At 41.1% G+C, this 16,836-nt stretch overlaps 2 protein-coding genes across 2 annotated transcripts; one reads left to right on the top strand and one right to left on the bottom strand.

The window, feature by feature from the left end:
• Positions 1-1,201: 1,201 nt before the first annotated feature.
• Positions 1,202-13,596, top strand: akr7a3 (aldo-keto reductase family 7, member A3 (aflatoxin aldehyde reductase)). The gene is made up of 8 exons (XM_068316359.1): positions 1,202-1,233; positions 5,714-5,911; positions 6,926-7,113; positions 8,647-8,751; positions 9,090-9,186; positions 11,128-11,227; positions 11,335-11,464; positions 13,332-13,596. The coding sequence occupies exons 1-8, from the start codon at positions 1,215-1,217 to the stop codon at positions 13,491-13,493; spliced, it is 999 nt and encodes a 332-aa protein (XP_068172460.1). The 5' UTR covers positions 1,202-1,214; the 3' UTR covers positions 13,494-13,596.
• Positions 13,597-13,743: 147 nt separating this feature from the next.
• On the bottom strand, positions 13,744-16,560 carry mrto4 (MRT4 homolog, ribosome maturation factor). The gene is made up of 8 exons (XM_068316360.1): positions 16,477-16,560; positions 16,228-16,286; positions 16,018-16,121; positions 14,943-15,024; positions 14,795-14,862; positions 14,544-14,695; positions 14,283-14,359; positions 13,744-14,190 (listed from the first exon to the last, which is right to left on the bottom strand). The coding sequence occupies exons 1-8, from the start codon at positions 16,502-16,504 to the stop codon at positions 14,044-14,046; spliced, it is 717 nt and encodes a 238-aa protein (XP_068172461.1). The 5' UTR covers positions 16,505-16,560; the 3' UTR covers positions 13,744-14,043.
• Between the last annotated feature and the right edge of the window lie 276 nt (positions 16,561-16,836).

Raw genomic sequence — 16,836 nt, 5'->3', positions numbered from 1 at the left:
ATCTATCTATCTATCTATCTATCTATCTATCTATCTATGTATCTATCTATCTATCTATCTATCTATCTATCTATCTATCTATCTATCTATCTATCTATCTATCTATCTATCTATCTATCTATCTATCTATCTATCTATCTATCTATCTAACTATCTAGGGCTGTGGCTAGACAACAAGCTGGACTGGACCAGCAACACGAGGCAGCTGTACAAGAAAGCTCAGAGCAGGCTGTACTTTCTGTGGAGGCTGAGGGCATTCAACATCTGCAGGAAGCTCCTGTGGATGTTCTATCAGTCTGTGGTCGCCAGCGTCCTGTCGTTCGTGTGGTGTGTTGGGGAGGAAGTGTGACTAAGGCGGATCTCTCCAGGCTGGAGAAGCTGATCAGGAGGGCCAGCTCGGTGGTCGGGATGAAGCTGGACCCTCTGGCAACGGTGGCAGAGAAGAGAACCTTGGACAAACTGCTGGACATCATGGACAATGACAGCCACCCTCTGCACACCGTTACCAACAACCAGAGAAGCCTGACCAGCCAGAGGCTGCGCCTTCCAACATGCAGGACAAACAGACTTAAGAACTCCTTCATCCCCCGAGCCATTAAACTGCTCAACTCCTCTCTGGGGGAGATGAAGAAGAAGAAAGTCCACACGAGAGCTGAGGGATGACACAAACAATACAGCAAAAACAATACAAATACTATGGACATTTCACTATACCCATACTTAACTAGGCCTGTTTATTTTTTATTTCTATGCCTATTTGTGATTTTTATTTGTATATTCTTGATGGGTTATTTATTAATCTTTCTATTTGCTGTTGTACTACTTACTATGTGCTGAAATTAATTTCCCTGATGGAATTCCCTTAAGGGATAAATAAAGTTATACTCTATTGAGATGAGAGTTTTGTTATTTTTTTTAATAACTTAGAAGTCATACATACAAATGAAGTGGTTAAAGAAAACTGCTGATGCTTCTCGGTCCTGCAATATCAGTCAAACTAAGCAAAAGCTTCTTCTCTTGCTTGTCTGTAACACAAAGGACACAGGTGACACCTACTGGACCAAACTAGTGTCCTACACACACTAACCTCTCCAAAATCCACCTGCATGGAGCGGAGTTCGTTTCCACTTCTCATGGTCTGATAAGTTGTTAGAGCGCCCCCTACGGTACTCTGGTGGTGGTGTGCTGAATACCAGGGAACCCCTCAGTCGGTAATGACCGCGGCTGAGAGAGGTACGTGTCTGTGGTGGGTGGGACCAATCCTCCTCGTTGGGGGCTAGGCAAACACCGGTGACAGTCGTCAGGTCTTGTCTAACGTTGTGCTTAAATTTAAGCTGTCTTTTCCCTCAATAGGCAATTTGATGAGGATAGTGATCGCCATTCGCATATGGTTTGTGTTGCTAGAATAAATGTCTGGAGGTTGGTAACACAGGAGTGGACTCATCATTTGAAGAAAACTAAAACAAAAACAAACACACACAACGCAAAGTATACAGTAAATAGTTTCATACCAAACTGGTGTTCTTGATACTTGTTTATTCAGGTAGAAAACTAATGGTGACTCCCTGGTAAAAACAACAACTATGAGGCCCCGTCCACACGATGTCGGAACTGTTTTGTTGCGTTTACGCCTTCTGTCCACACGACAACGCAGATATCCGGAACGAAAACGTAACTCTTTGGCCAAGGTGGATGTTTTTTGGGAAATTGGGGGTCTCCGTTGTGGTGGGGGCGCTGTGTCCGCAAGTCCCTCTATCCGGGGGGCGTGTCCCTGGGACCAAAGCCGCCGTGACGTCATGCATGTGACGTGTCTACATGTACAAACGGAGCTAAAACCAGCTATTTCCTGAAGTATAACAGCTACACATCGAAGATGCGTTGATAAACGTGCTTTGTACTTAAATATTTATTCGTCTGTTTCTTTATGTATGTGTCATAAATTTCATTTTTTTCATTCATTCATTCATTCATTCATTCATTCATTCATTCATTCATTCATTCATTCATTCATTCACTCACTCGCCAAACACGCCGACGCCAGTTCTGGGTCAGAGCGGGATGTGCTGTCAGCTGGTGGGAGAACTCTGTGATGGAGGTCCTCCTACAGGAAAAACCGTGAATTTCCACACGTCCCGAGTTGTTCTACTTATACACGTTGAGATCAACGCACTGATGCGGATACGAGTGGACGGGGACCTTTTGGAAAACGCTGTCCTGTGGACGCGAATCGTTTTCGATGCGGGGTGAAAAAAGTTCCATCAACACTGAGTTTTCCCTCCAATTCTCTCTCTCTCTCTCTCTCTCTCTCTCTCTCTCTCTCTCTCTCTCTCTCTCTCTCTCTCTCTCTCTCTCTCTCTCTCTCTATATATATATATATATATATATATATATATATATATATATATATATATATATATATATATATATATATATATATATATATATATATATATAAATGTCCCTCTCACCCTTGTGGGGTGGTATCTGTGTGTCATCCTCAAGCTCGGGTCCTCTACCAGAGGCCTGGGAGTCTGAGGGTTCTGCTCAGTATCTTAGCTGTTCCTAGGACTGCGCTCTTCTGGACTGAGGCTTCAGATGTTGTTCCAGGAATCTGCTGGAGCCACTCTTCCAGTTTGGGGGTCACTGCCCCAAGTGCTCCTACTACCACGGGGACCACATTAACCTTAACCTTCCACATCTGTTCTTTCAACCCTTGATATTTCTCAATCTTTTCGTGTTCCTTCTTCCTGATGTTGGCATCAGCTGGAATCGCCACATCTATCACCACTGCTCTCTTCTGCTCTTTTTCCATCACCACAATGTCCGGTTTGTTAGCCAGTAGCTGTTTGTCGGTCTGGAAGCTGAAGTCCCACAGGATCTTAGCCTTGTCGTTCTCAACCACCTTCGGTGGTATGTCCCATTGGGATTTGGGTACTTCTAGTCCATACTGGGTACAGATGTTCCTGTACACTATCACAGCTACTTGGTTGTGCCTTTCCATGTATGCTGACCTGGCGAGCATCTTACACCCTGCTACCACATGCTGGACTGACTCTGGGGCTTCTTTACATAGCCTGCACCTTTGGTGAGATCTACTGTGGTAGATATTGGCCTCTATTGCCCTTGTACTTAGGGCCTGTTCTTGTGCTGCCATGATCAGTGCCTCTGTGCTCATATATATATATATATATATATATATATATATATATATATATATATATATATATAAGTCAATCTGCTTGTAACTCAAAATAATTTTTTCTATTTAAAATAACTTAATTTATTCCATTCCAATCTTAAAGACCAAAATTCCTCTAAACTTTGGAAAAATGTGTGCATAGATAATTGGTTAATAAGTTACGTGAACAATGACAAGGTATGGAAAGAAACCCCGTGCCCCCTGGACTTGTCCTGGGTGCCTTCGAGGTGGCTGCCGCTGCCTCCTCATGGTCTCTTGGTCTATGGTTCTCTGCGCCCCCCGTGGCTCTTCAGGTGATGTCTTCTGGATGCTGCTGGGGTTGGGGTACTCGGCTAGCGTGGCCCTGCTGGGTTCTGGTAGTCTCTAGGTGTTTGCTTCCATCAAACATGCATGTTGGTTCAGGGCCTACCAGCTTCTGTCGAGTCCAATTTTCGAGAACTGTTGGGTCCCGTCAGAATGTGATGAGTCTCTCTTCAGACATCACACCTATCTCATGCCCTCTGTCTTCCTTCTGCACAGTTTTGCTCTGGTGGCCTATCCTATACTATCAGGACCTCCCATAATCTGGTGTTTTATAACATTGGTTATAAGATGTCAGTTGTTAGAAATAATGAAACAGCACTGTCTGCCTATCCAGTACCCTGTTAGTGTTTTCTCTCCCTGTCTACTTCTGGTTTCCCCATTAACTCAAAAAGGTGCAGCACTTCCCTCTGTGACAATTTAGACAATTTAGTTCCCAGAGAAGACCGGTGAGGGGCACATGCATGCAATAAAATATACATGTATATGTATAAAAAGATTTTGCTGTAAGACTAAATTGAACATTGACCTCATAGTTTGCCCCCTTTTATGGTGTTAAACTATGAAAATACATGCAGACTGAAGACAATGTCGTCTATCAATGGATGTCACTTTGTTTGAGGCGTTATCAATCAGTGGTTGAGCTGATGCCAAGCTGAACCAGGACGTTGTAAAGACTGAGGGTAACACCAGGACATCCATGAAAATAAAAGATTTACACAGACACTTAAAACCCACTGAGTGTCTGTGTAAATCATCAAACTAGTCAACTCATTAACTTTTGTTTCCTGTGTCATTGCAGATCCAGCTACCTGGTGAACATAATCTGAGAGTTAAAAAGTAGAGCAAACTTGCTATAATTCACTCATTCAGCCATTCCAACCTGTCATACAAACACATGATGCTGGATATCACACAAAGTTATCTTTGCTTTGTACGGGATCTCTGCAGCAATCACAGCTATTTGCCGACAAGGATTTTGATAAATCACATTTCTATGGTCGACATCATTAGATAATTACAGCCAAAGTAGATTTTAGGCCCGACAGACTTTCCAAACTTATGACTGATCTACTTGTGTGCTGTATTAAAACAGTGGATTAACACAAAATGTAATCCTAACCCAAAAACTACTTCTTCCTAAATGGGATAAAGGGCTGGTGTCCATCTATTTTATGCAGCAATCATTCTGCCATCTGCTATCATGTTTTTCCATGTCATAAATAGTTTGAGCACAAGAGGGAAGCAAATCGATTGTAACTCACCACGTGGTTCCCATTGCTTTTGACGTTTCAAGAAATCATTCTGAACAAATGCAGCAGTGTGTAATCCCCTCTCTTCAGTCACTGTTAGTCTTAGGTCAACCGTGGTTGATGAAGTATAATACATACATTGACTGAGTTAGTAGTTTTATTGTGACATGGAACTCATCCTGCCTTGAAATGTCAAGAGCTGGTGGTGGACTTGAGGAAGACAGAGGGGCAGGCAAACCTTGTGTTAATTCAGGAGGTCAGTGTGATGGCCAGTTCTTTCCAATATGCAGTGTTGTGCTGGGTCAGATTCCAGCAAACTGAACAGACCAATCCACAGGGCTTCTAATATTGTTGGAGAGGATGACATTAGGGCCATCTTGCACAATGAGTATCACCTGTTGTATAGTACATTGATGAGACACAAGAGTTCATTCAGTAAAAGAAATACTAAGCACACTACTGAGCAACATAGGTCAGACTGAGGAGTTGTAGAGTTATATAAATAATATATATATATATAAAGATTCTCTTTTTCCCCCTATTCTTTTCTATTTATTCTGATAATTTTTCTTGTACTTTCTGGAGCAGTGTAACTGTAGAAAAAGTGTTTCATAAGACCAGCCAGGTTGGGCATAACATAGACTACAGATCTGGTGCAGGACTTTAATTGTATTAAAAACTGAAAGTACAAAAAGTATTTCAGCTTTTTTACTGACTTTTAAAAATATCCAGTCAGAAAGGCTATTCTTCAGCATGTCATGGTTTACATCAAACGACTATAAAAACTGACCAACAATAACTGGATAAGATAACCACAAGGTGGCAGGAATGTGACTGCAAATGAATTATGACTGGAACAAAACCCCAAGAAAGGAAAATGTTATCAACCTTTGGAATGGATGAAAAAAGGACTACACTGAAATAAACGCACTGCATAACATACCTTCTTATTTGTTCACAGAAGCTTGCTCAGCAAACATGTTTGTAAGGCCAGTCACCATACTGGGAACTTCTTCATTGGGTAGTCGACATGAAGCAGAGGACATGGAAATTGTGAAGACTTTCCTGGACGGGGGACACACCAGGCTTGACACAGCCTTCATGTATCTGGGTGGCAAGACAGAAATGTTCATAGGGGGTTTGAACCTCCCCAAAACCGGTGAGGCCCAACATGCAACACTACACCTGTGATTATTTCACTGCACTTTAAATGCATATTCCTTTCAAATACTGAAACTACATATAGGGGAGAGAGGATTGTAACACTTTTTGTCTCATTGTAAGTCCTTATTTTTGTACTTGAGTTCTTATATACAATCACCTGAAATTTGTTTTGTCAATTACATTATTTGTCATGTGTACATTTTAAGAATGTACTTGTATATTGTAGGGCCAACATAAACAATTTGAAGTTATGCTGTGATTTTTAACTGGTAATCTGTAATCTGTATGAAAAAGAAGACCTACATATAACAGACAGGTTTATAGTCTCCCAAATTACAAACACTGAAGTGGTTTATGGTGTAAGTTGTCAAATAAGTACACGCATGAATGAGTTCACATATTATTCATGGAGGTGGGGGGGGGGGGCAATGTAGAACGCTGTTATACAAATTAACTGTGATAGTAATTCGCCAACTGAGACCAGTTCTGATCAATTTCAAAGTTAACATGACACTTCCTGGAGGTCCAAGGAGGTGCAGCATTGAAATGTTGGAACAAAGTTAATATGTGGAGCTCTCTATAAATGCAGAGCTGTAATATTATATAATGTAAATGAAATATAAAAATAAAAATAACTAACCTATAACTAATAATAACTAATAACTAATAACTAACCTCTTTGCTCAGTGGAGTTTAGGAACTGAAATGCTATTCTTGCTCACAAACTCCAGTGCAAGTTCCCTGCATTTTACAGAAGTTAATCCATGGCTGTTTGTTCCTTGATATAACTGTGAGGTTCAAAGTCCCAAGTTATCATTAAACATTTGATGACTGTTTGCTTGCATGGTGCAACCTGTTCTTTCAACTTGTAACTCTGCATACGAGTCTAAACCACTGTGCTATTGGCACCCCTGTCAATTTTTAACATTTGTGTTACACTACTTCTGATTGATATCTATGTTCAAGAATCAGTTTCCTTAATCAAATCAAGTCACTGTTTGTGTGACAGTGAGCATAGCTACCAAGGCCAACCCTTGGGATGGGATGACTCTGAGACCAGAGTGTGTCCGCTCACAGCTGGAAACGTCCCTCAGGAGGATGCAGAAGGATTGCGTGGAAATGTTCTACCTTCACGCCCCTGACCGTCAAACCCCCATCCAGGACACACTCAGAGCTTGCAACGACCTTCACAAAGAGGTAAATAGATGACTTTCCTAATTAATCATGAGATCACCAGTTGTTGTTTTTTTTTATTGCGCCCAGATTATAGGAAACATTTTGGTGATGTCATTACGATGTTAAGTTAATACTAACAAATTTCTTGATCCTGGAAATCTGTCTCCAGCATTAGGAACCATGTGTTTATCATCAGTATGATATGAGTTCTCAACAAAAACACAATTTTTCACGATGATAATTTTTTTCTCAAAATATAACTTCATTCCTTTCACAGATAAATTAAATCTGACTGATTCTAAATCTACATTACCTGTCTTTTGGCAGAGTACATATTCAAATTCAACTTCTTTGTCTCAAAGTAATTATTAACCCCCGAAAGGGCCAAAGTTTTGATATTATACACTTCACTGACACGCCGGACCAGCCAGTACAGTTTAGTCTAAAACTACTTTTCCCTACATTTTTTTATATCCACCTACAGGAACTCAGTTGGTCAGAAGTTTGAATTGTATTGTTCATCTTTAAAAACAAAAAAGTAGAAAATTCACGGTAGAAACTGATGTATCCAGTGCGCCAAAGCAAAACAAAATATTTAAAACTCATTTTAAATGTAGTTCGAGTTCAATATAATAGTGATGACTGGCAATTTATCATGTCCTTGTGATGACGTCAAAAGATAAATTACAGCTCCATTCACTTCTTAATTTCCACCCACAATCCCAGATTGAGAAGACAGATTCTGGTGTGCATCAGAAGCTTTAAGATCCTCCACCCTAACCCTATCCAAGCCCCACATGCGGAATTAACTGACTGACATTCTTCCTCGACAACTGTATATATCAGTGTGGACTTTAACTTCTGAAAACATCTGCACCATCGTTTTCATCTACTGATGATCATCCTTCGTCAAATCATGCCTAATAATAACAGAATCTATGTTTCATGTATGCATGTTGCTCCAACCTGTGGCCTTTTCCAGACTTAAAGTTGAGTGACCCTGACTCCCCATTATTTTCAAATATTTTTTTCAAGCTGCAGTGATAGGTTTCTATTCTGAATCAATGGGTCAAAGGTCATTTTAGTTGTAAGACAATATACAGAACAAAAGAACAAAAATGAAGACAAACAAGGAAATCACGTAGTCAATTTTAGGCATTAGAGAGCTGTACCAAATTATGAGAGTTCCATTGGATGAGTAAAATAAGTAGGAAATAAGTTTGAATAGATTTTGTCGGAATTTGCATGTCTCAGCTACATACCAGTGGTAGTGTCACATCTGAAATCTAGAAGGATCTACTTTGCAATGATAAGACATACATAACAGAATCTACCTCAAAACTTAAACTTCCACTTCTGTAAGAAATTATCCTCTGACCAAATCTTTTGATAACCTTTTCGATTCCTTTACAGACAGACAAAACTTGGTCTATCACATTACCACATTAAACCCTCATTAGGGAAATGTTTCCATTCGTTGAACTGGTATTGCTATCATGCTGCTTTCTTGTCTACAATTCATGATGTTCCTTCATATGAAAATTTTATCCCTAGGGAAAATTCAAGGAGTTGGGCCTTTCCAATTATCCATCCTGGGAAGTGGCTGAAATAATGTGCATCTGCAAACACAATAACTGGATTGCTCCCACTGTCTTTCAGGTATTCTGGTATTTTCAAACTATATAGTTTCATCATCATTCACCATGGCTGTTTAAGTAAATCAGCTGCTTCTTTACCAGTTCTCTCTCTATATGTTCTTACTTTGTTGCTATTTTGTTTAGTCTAGAAATTGCATTTACAGTTAACTTTTTTGTTCAGCTGCTTATGGAGGATCAGTTTATCAAAGAAATAGCTTTAAAAAGTTGTATTGAACAAATACAAAAAATGTGCTGCGATGCCTGGTCCAACATATTTCTTCTTAATTTAGACAAAACTCTTGAATATTTTTTGTCTTTGATTGTCATAGTTTCACTCCAACTTAAACCTACCTTTCGCAGGGGATGTATAATGCCACTACGAGGCAAGTTGAGACAGAGTTGTTTCCGTGTTTGAGACACTACGGAATCAAATTCTATGCATACAATGCTATAGCAGGTACAGTATTTTCTGCACTGTAAGGTGCACTGGATTATAAGGCACACCTTTAATCAATTGTGTATTTTATAATTTATTTCATAAATAAGGCGCACATAATAAAAAAGTTACAATAGCTTAAAGAAAACTGGCGGCTGCAGTTGCGCTATCTGTCCACTAGATAGAGCATTCATGACTGGGAATCCCTTTAGTCAGCTGTGAACGTCCCTATTGTTATTTCAATGCGGCCATTCTGAGCCTCATCAAGGAAACTTGATCACTTTTCCATCTTAGAAAGAAGTCAACAAGCATGGGATTTTTCCTTAGCTGCTGAGATTTACTGATAAAAGTACTACAAAATACTGTAGTTCAAAATAATCTAAAAACATAGTCAAATTAGATTTTATTTCTATAGCGCCAAATCCTAACAGAAGTCATGGACCACTCAGTTGGAAAAGGGCGGATTATTTTCTGATCGGAAGTTCGAAGCAGATATCTAAGCTCTGACGTTCGTCTTCGTTAATTAATTAAATATTGTTTCGATCGATCGGTAGTCCAGTCGGAGGTGAGGTGCAGCTATTTGCTGCTGTGTGTCCTAAACAATTGTTTAACTAGTTTTTAATGTCAGGCTGCTAATTTACTGGCAAATGTGACGCTCTGTTTTACTAAGAACTGACTTTAACGAGGGTGTCTCACCGCCGTGAATCTCAGAGCATGTTGCTGCCAGACAGAATACACAAGCTTAAAGTATGCGCCTCCGTCCCCCCACAGGTATCAAATACATTTGCAAATCAATTGCAGCACACCAGACACCTCTGTCTAGTAGTGACTCTGCTCTTGAAATTTCAGAAAAGGCTGGAAGTTCAGCTTTGAGGGTCTTTTATTCAGCTTTATGCCAGTTTCTCCGTGTGTTTCCACAAACTAAAAGAATGGACTGCACTATATTCCGGATTACAGCACTGACACTCGACATTCGCATTTTTAGACCAATCAAGTTAAAAGTGAGTTATTTGCGGGGCCACAGTGGTTGGGAAATACTGAGATTTAATTTAATATTTAATTTAATACACTGTTTTATAATCCCCGAATGGATTAAGAACGCACACTCTAGTTTTTGTTTGTCAATCAAGTCACACGCATGCATATTAGTGTGTACAGGGCCCTGCAACACACACAACCACACACAAGGGGGTCTGTCGGCATGCGAGGTAGGTAGAGTGCCCCCTCTACCGCTGAGCCACTGCCACCCCCAAAAATGTGGAACACTTCACGAATTTGCGTGTCATATCAATCAGGCATGACTGATAATGCCAGATCAGTCAGTTAGTCAAACTTAATTAATAGAATTGTTGATCAGCAGAGCCGGAACTTCGGCGACGCCCCTTGACCACAGTTGTTAGGGGGCGTACTCTGGCCAGCTTTTCCTCTTAGGGTGCCTCCTGGTGGCGGAGTGCGGCATGACTGCCAGCCAGTCTGCCGGCTTTTTTTCAGCGATCTTGTTTTTAAACCAATATTAATATCAATATTAATCCATACATAAGACGCACCGGATTATAAGGCGCACTGCGGATTTATGAGAAAATTATAGGCTTTTAGGTGCGCTTTATAGTGCGAAATGCTGTACTTCTAACGGAGAAACTTAGAAGTGGTGTTGGTTGTCTAATGCATGTAAAGTTATTAAATCTTGACCACTAACTATACCATAAAATCATGATAATCAAGTGCTTGCATACTAACGTTAATTTTTCATTTGCGAAATCTGTAATCTTTTCGATTCCAAATTTTGACACCACTAAAGTTGGAAGTATAACCATTTCAATTTTACTTTTGCAACCATGATCAAAGCTGTTTTCAGACTTAACCTTTCTTAATGTCAACATAAAAATCATTGCTATGAGCGACACAACCAGGCCTTAAATAAGTTAAGTTTGTTTGTATTCTGACATCACTTCTCCTGGGCAGGTGGTCTTCTGACGGGGAAATACCGTTACGAAGACAAAGATACTTCCTGGCCTGCAGGACGATTCTTCACTGACAAGTTTGCTGAAGCATACCAAAAAAGGTGAATGACCTGTTTGTGATATTATACACACAATAAGAAGCTATATAGTCTTGTCTACTAGTCAACACCAATCAAGGGGGAAAAAAAGGCCTTCCTTCTCTTGTCAGATACTGGAAGCTAAGTCATTTCCAGGGAATAGATCTGGTTCTCAAGGCCCTGGAGACAGCATATGGTTCAAAGAAACCGACCCTGGGTTCTGCTGCTATCCGTTGGCTGTACCACCACTCACTACTGAAGGTATTTTCTGTGCATAGACAGCTGCAGTGATATGAATCAAATAAAACTTTTGTACAGGGAGAGTAGTTTTAAATTAGAAACTTAATAATTTTGGAGAATTGTTTAGTTTTCCATGCATCCATCATCTACTGCTTATCCGGGGCCAGGTTGCGGGGGCAACAGTCTCAGGAGGGGATGCCCATACTTCCCTCTCCCCAGACACCTCCTCCAGTTCCTCCGGGGGGAGCCCGAGGCGTTCCCAGGCCAGCCGAGAGACATAGTCCCTTCAGCTTGTCCTAGACCTTTCTCAAGGTCCCTCCCGGTAGGACATGCCTGGAACACCTCCCCAGGGAGTTCACTCTGCTCGAGGCAGAGGAGCAGCGGCTCTACTCCGAGCTCCTCCCTGGTGACCGAGCTCCTCACCCTATCTCTAATGGTGTGCCCAGCCACTCTACGATGAGGAATGAAGAAACTAATTTCATCCGCTTGTATCCGGGATCTTGTCCTTTTGGTCATGACCCAAAGCTCATGACCATAGGTGAGAGTAGGAACATAGATTGACCAGTAAATCGAGAGCTTTGTCTTGCGACTCTGCTCCTTCTTCACCACGACAGACCTATACAGCGACCGCATCACTGCAGAAGCTGCACCGATCTGTCTTTCAATCTCACGTTCCATCCTTCCCTCACTCGTGGACAACACCCCAAGATACTTAAACTCCACTTGGGACAAAGACTCTCCACCAACCTGAAGAGGGCACACCACCTTTTTCCGGTCCAGAACCATGGCTTCGGATTTAGAGTTGCTGACCCTCATCCAACTCGCGTCACACTCAGCTGCAAACCGTCCCAGTGCACGCTGAAGACCCAGGTTTGATGAGGCCATCAGGACAACATCAAAGCAGAGGTGAAATACTTTGGTCCCCAAACTGGACTCCCTCCGTATCCTGGCTGCACCTAGAAATTTTGTCCATAAAGATTATGAACAGAACCGATGATAGAGGGCAGGAGTCCAACATGCACCTGGAACAGGTCCGACTTACTGCCGGCAATGTGAACCAAGCTCTGGCTTCGGTCATACAGAGACTGGACAGCCCTCAGCAAAGGGCCCCGGACCCCATACTCCCTTCAAGATACCACGAGGGACATGATCGAATGCCTTCTCCAGGTCCACAAAACACATGTGGACTGGTTAGTCAAACTCCCATGAACCCTCAAGCACTCGACGGAGAGTGTAATGCTCGTCCAGTGTTCCGAGACTGGGACGAAAACTGCGTTGTTCCTCCTGAATCCTCTCCAGTACCCTGGAACAGACTTTCCCATGGAGGCTGAGGAGTGTGATCCCCCTATAGTTGGAACACACCCTCCGGTCACCCTTTTTGAAAAGAGGGACCACCACCCCGGTCTGCCAATCCAGAGGTACGGTCCCCGACTACCGTGCGATGTTACAGACGTGTTAACCATGACAGTCCCTGCACATCCAAAGACATGGAAGTACTCAGGGCGAATCTCATCCATCCCCAGTTCTTTTCCACCGAGGAGTTTGGCGATGGACGAGTCCACCTCTAAGACCTCAGCCTCTGCTTCCTCTGTGTAAGACATGGCAGCGGTATTGTGGAGATCCTCAAAGTTTTCAGCAGCTCTCCACCTCTACTGTAAAGTGTTTAGTTTTTTTTTTCTTTAAAAATCTTTGTAGTTATTGGAATTCTTCAATCAAGATAAATCCTTGTCTGGCATTCTGCTGAGACTATTGTAGAATCCAACTAAATAGCTTGATGTGAGAAAATTAAGATGTGCGCTGAAAACTGCCCTGAAGTACTTGAATATCCTGTCATCCATGATTTCACAGCGTCTTGTTTTTCTTTGATCACTGAATTTTAATATTCCAGGGTGAGCGTGGTGACGGAGTCATCATTGGGATGTCAACTCGAGAGCAACTTCAACAAAACTTGCCTGCTGTAGAGGAAGGTCCTCTGGACGAAAGGGTGGTCACCGCCTTTGATGAGGCCTGGAATCTTGTTGCCCACGAGTGTCCAAACTATTTTCGCTAAAGAGCTAAAAGCTTCGTAGAAGACTATTGTAGTATCATGAGTTAATACATTTATAGATGAGTTGAAATCAATTTCACCTTTTCTTGTAATTACAAATTTTCTTGACTACCACTTATCAGATGGAAAACAGGATCAATGCTTTTGAGCATTTAACTATGTGAAAATCAAAAGATGCATTTATCGTAAAATTACCTGAGGATCACAATGTGTGTACTGCAAACAAGAATCATTTCTTCAGCCATGAAAGATCTGCATAAAATTGTCATTTTTAAATGCAAAATTAAAGACAAGAATTTCTAGAAAAGAAAAATACACATTTATAAATGTTTTTTCTTACAAATGTCCATATAGGTTTGTTTGCTGATGAGCAATTCCATCCAAAGTTACAATTCAAGGTGGGGGACAGAGGGTCATATTTAGTGATGGTCACTGAGGAGAAAAAGATTATACACTCCAGGATGGCAGTCCAGATAAATGGTTTCAACAAGAGTCCTTCCCCGGCCAGGATGGCTAAAAAAACAATGTATAAGCTCAAAACCCTGCAGAGATTTCACTCTACATCATCACTGCTGTTATTGTCTTCGTTATCTTGCGTAGACTCTTCTTCACCAGCAAACTTCTCAAACGCGCCTGTTTCTGAGTTCCACATACATTTGATCTGCACCTTGAACTCTGCCATCTCAATACCCAGGAGTTTCTATAGACCAAAAAAAAAAAAATTATGTTGAAACACATACAAATGCACCGCATCATAGGTGAAACTTTCTGCAACCAGAGAAATGGACTTACCAGAATACGAGCCTGCTCAGGAGTCAGCACATCTCCCTCCTTACAGACATCATAGTCTTTCAGCAGTGTCACCACACCTATAAGAACATGAAACAAAATGTGGCATTGAGTAAGAACCATAAGCATTCTCTGAATTTAGAACCAACAGTAGACTTTGGGCTAACTGCTACAAACAGGAGGAAATCAGAAAGCACTGAAGAACTGTCTTTTGTTTATAGGATTTGTTGACAACATAAAAATGTAGAATAATGTCAAGCTCACCTTTCTTGAGAGCAGTGGGAAGCCCTAACTGCCTCAACTGGGGCTCCATTGAGTGAGAAAACTGTTCTAGGGGACCCTCATCCAGAGTTATGTCCATCTGTGCGTGGTTCCCCGCCCGTGCATAATCCATCTCTTTAAAGTGATCAAAATACCTATCGGCAAAAATTACAAGCATCATCATCACCATCCCAATTTAGTGACAACATTCGAAGTCATTCCAACAATGATGTATTATGTGAAGCTTTACTTACTCTTGTACTTCTTCCTTCGTTTTATTTGTGAATAGAACTCCCACCTCTCCTCGTAGATATTTGCTAATCTGCAATTGTCAAGACAAATAGAATATATATTTGTGCTATATTGGAAATATTTTCTAGGAACAACTAAAACCAATCCCACCTTATGCAAATTATCTTTATATTCATCTGTCTCTCCTTTACCCAAGGCAATCATCATGACTTTGTTTTTGCCAAAGAAGAATCTGGGGAACAGATTAGATTCCAGTCAAAAAGGTGATACATCCTATTACTATGAATGCACCAGGGCTTTGAAGTGGTTCATGGAACAAAAACCAGATACTCTTGGTATTTTACCAGGAACAAAAACGAAAACTTTGTTTCTGTTCCGAAGAGAATCGGAACCGAAAATAATCGGAAACCAGTTAATACCGGGTTGTTGTTTTTTTTCTGTTCTTGAAGAAAAACATATCTGACCTCATGTTTCCCTTCCTGTCATTCACCCAATGAATGATGACAGCGGAGAAAAATTGGGGCATATCACCATAAATCAAGGAAAAGGCAGTTTCCCAATCTGGATTATATTCATAACAAGTTAACACTGCTGTCTGTCAATTAAAAAAAAAAGGTTTGATTCAGACATTAACTAATTTTCAGTGCGCTGTGTCCCCGTACTGCCAGCGCTTTGGAGTCATTAATCTCCTTCAGTTCCTCCGGGACTTTGATGCATCAACTTCTCCGTCTCCCTCTGATTCTCCATCCTCTGTTCCTTAACTGGATCAGTGTCCTGTCCTGTTTACTGTCGGGACACATCTACAGAATGTAACCTAATTGCTCGAATTGCCAATTTAAGTTCCTAAAGCTACCTATTTATATTTACATTTATAAGGAACGTTATTAACCAGTTCGGGAACTATATTATTAGTAACTGGTTCGGGAATGCACCACTGATTTGTGCTGAACTTTCTTGAATTCTGAAAATTTTGTGAGAGAAAATTAATTCTCTAAATTACAGCAGCTAAAGCGGAACCATTTCATGAGTATATAATCTCTAATATCCTGCTGAAAACACCGTCAGGGTTTACTCAGACTTTGAAACGTTTCCCTCAAAACACAGACAACACATCATAACTTCAAACGTCAGTTTCAACATGCAGAGCAGTAACCATGAAGGCTCCACAGAGAAATGTGGTGAAATGCTCCTTTAAACAATTGAACCAATGGATTGATGTCTTTACCTGCTGTGCTTCCACGCTGTCCTGATGTCTTTTAGCTTGTTATTCCTCATATTGGCCACGGAGAATATAAACAAATTCGTGTAGGTGTCCACACATTTCCGTAACTAAAACAAAACGTGGAGAATTTAGTGAGAAACATGTTAGCAGCTTCAGCTAACCCTTGTTAGCACATGGCAATGGTCGACAGCAGACCAGAGTAGCAACACTCACCTCCTCGATTAATTTTTGTTTTAATTCCAGTCCTTTTTTGGCTGTTTTTGTTAATGAAACTGCAGGAGAGACCACGTGAAATTAGTAAATCAGTGTGTGAGCTCAGCTGGTATCAGTCATCTAGACGTTTACAGAACCGCTTTAAACATTGTTTCCCCCGAACAAACCTGGCGGCCGTTGTCTGAGAGCAGGCTAATGTTTATCTGCAGAATGTCTGTGTGCTTATTTTAATTTTATAGACTTGCTTACCTTTTTTGTCCCTCTTTGACTTCGGCATGGTTTCAACCCACGATGTTTGAGCAACACACGCCGACGTGAAGTGAAAGGACCCCCATGTTTCCGCTGACTGAAGCTCACCGTGTAGTGCCTGACTAAAAAAAAACCGACCAAACCATCCATCCATCTTCTAATCACGACTTCATCATCCGTAGCGGGTCACGGGGACTTGGAACCCTTCAATTAATTACTGTGGGTCTAAATTCCAAACATTTTAACATAAGCTTAAATAGAAACTTAAAAAAACACACACGAAACGTTAATTTTCTGTGCAGGCCGCGATGTGGAAGATGAGGATGTTGTTCGGCTTCAGGACCAATGGATAAGATCCGA

This window comes from Antennarius striatus, chromosome 5 (assembly GCF_040054535.1).
Source record: "Antennarius striatus isolate MH-2024 chromosome 5, ASM4005453v1, whole genome shotgun sequence".
Classification (NCBI taxonomy): domain Eukaryota; kingdom Metazoa; phylum Chordata; class Actinopteri; order Lophiiformes; family Antennariidae; genus Antennarius; species Antennarius striatus.
Note: the sequence above shows the minus strand (reverse complement) of the source record. Positions and strands in the feature narration are given on the sequence as shown.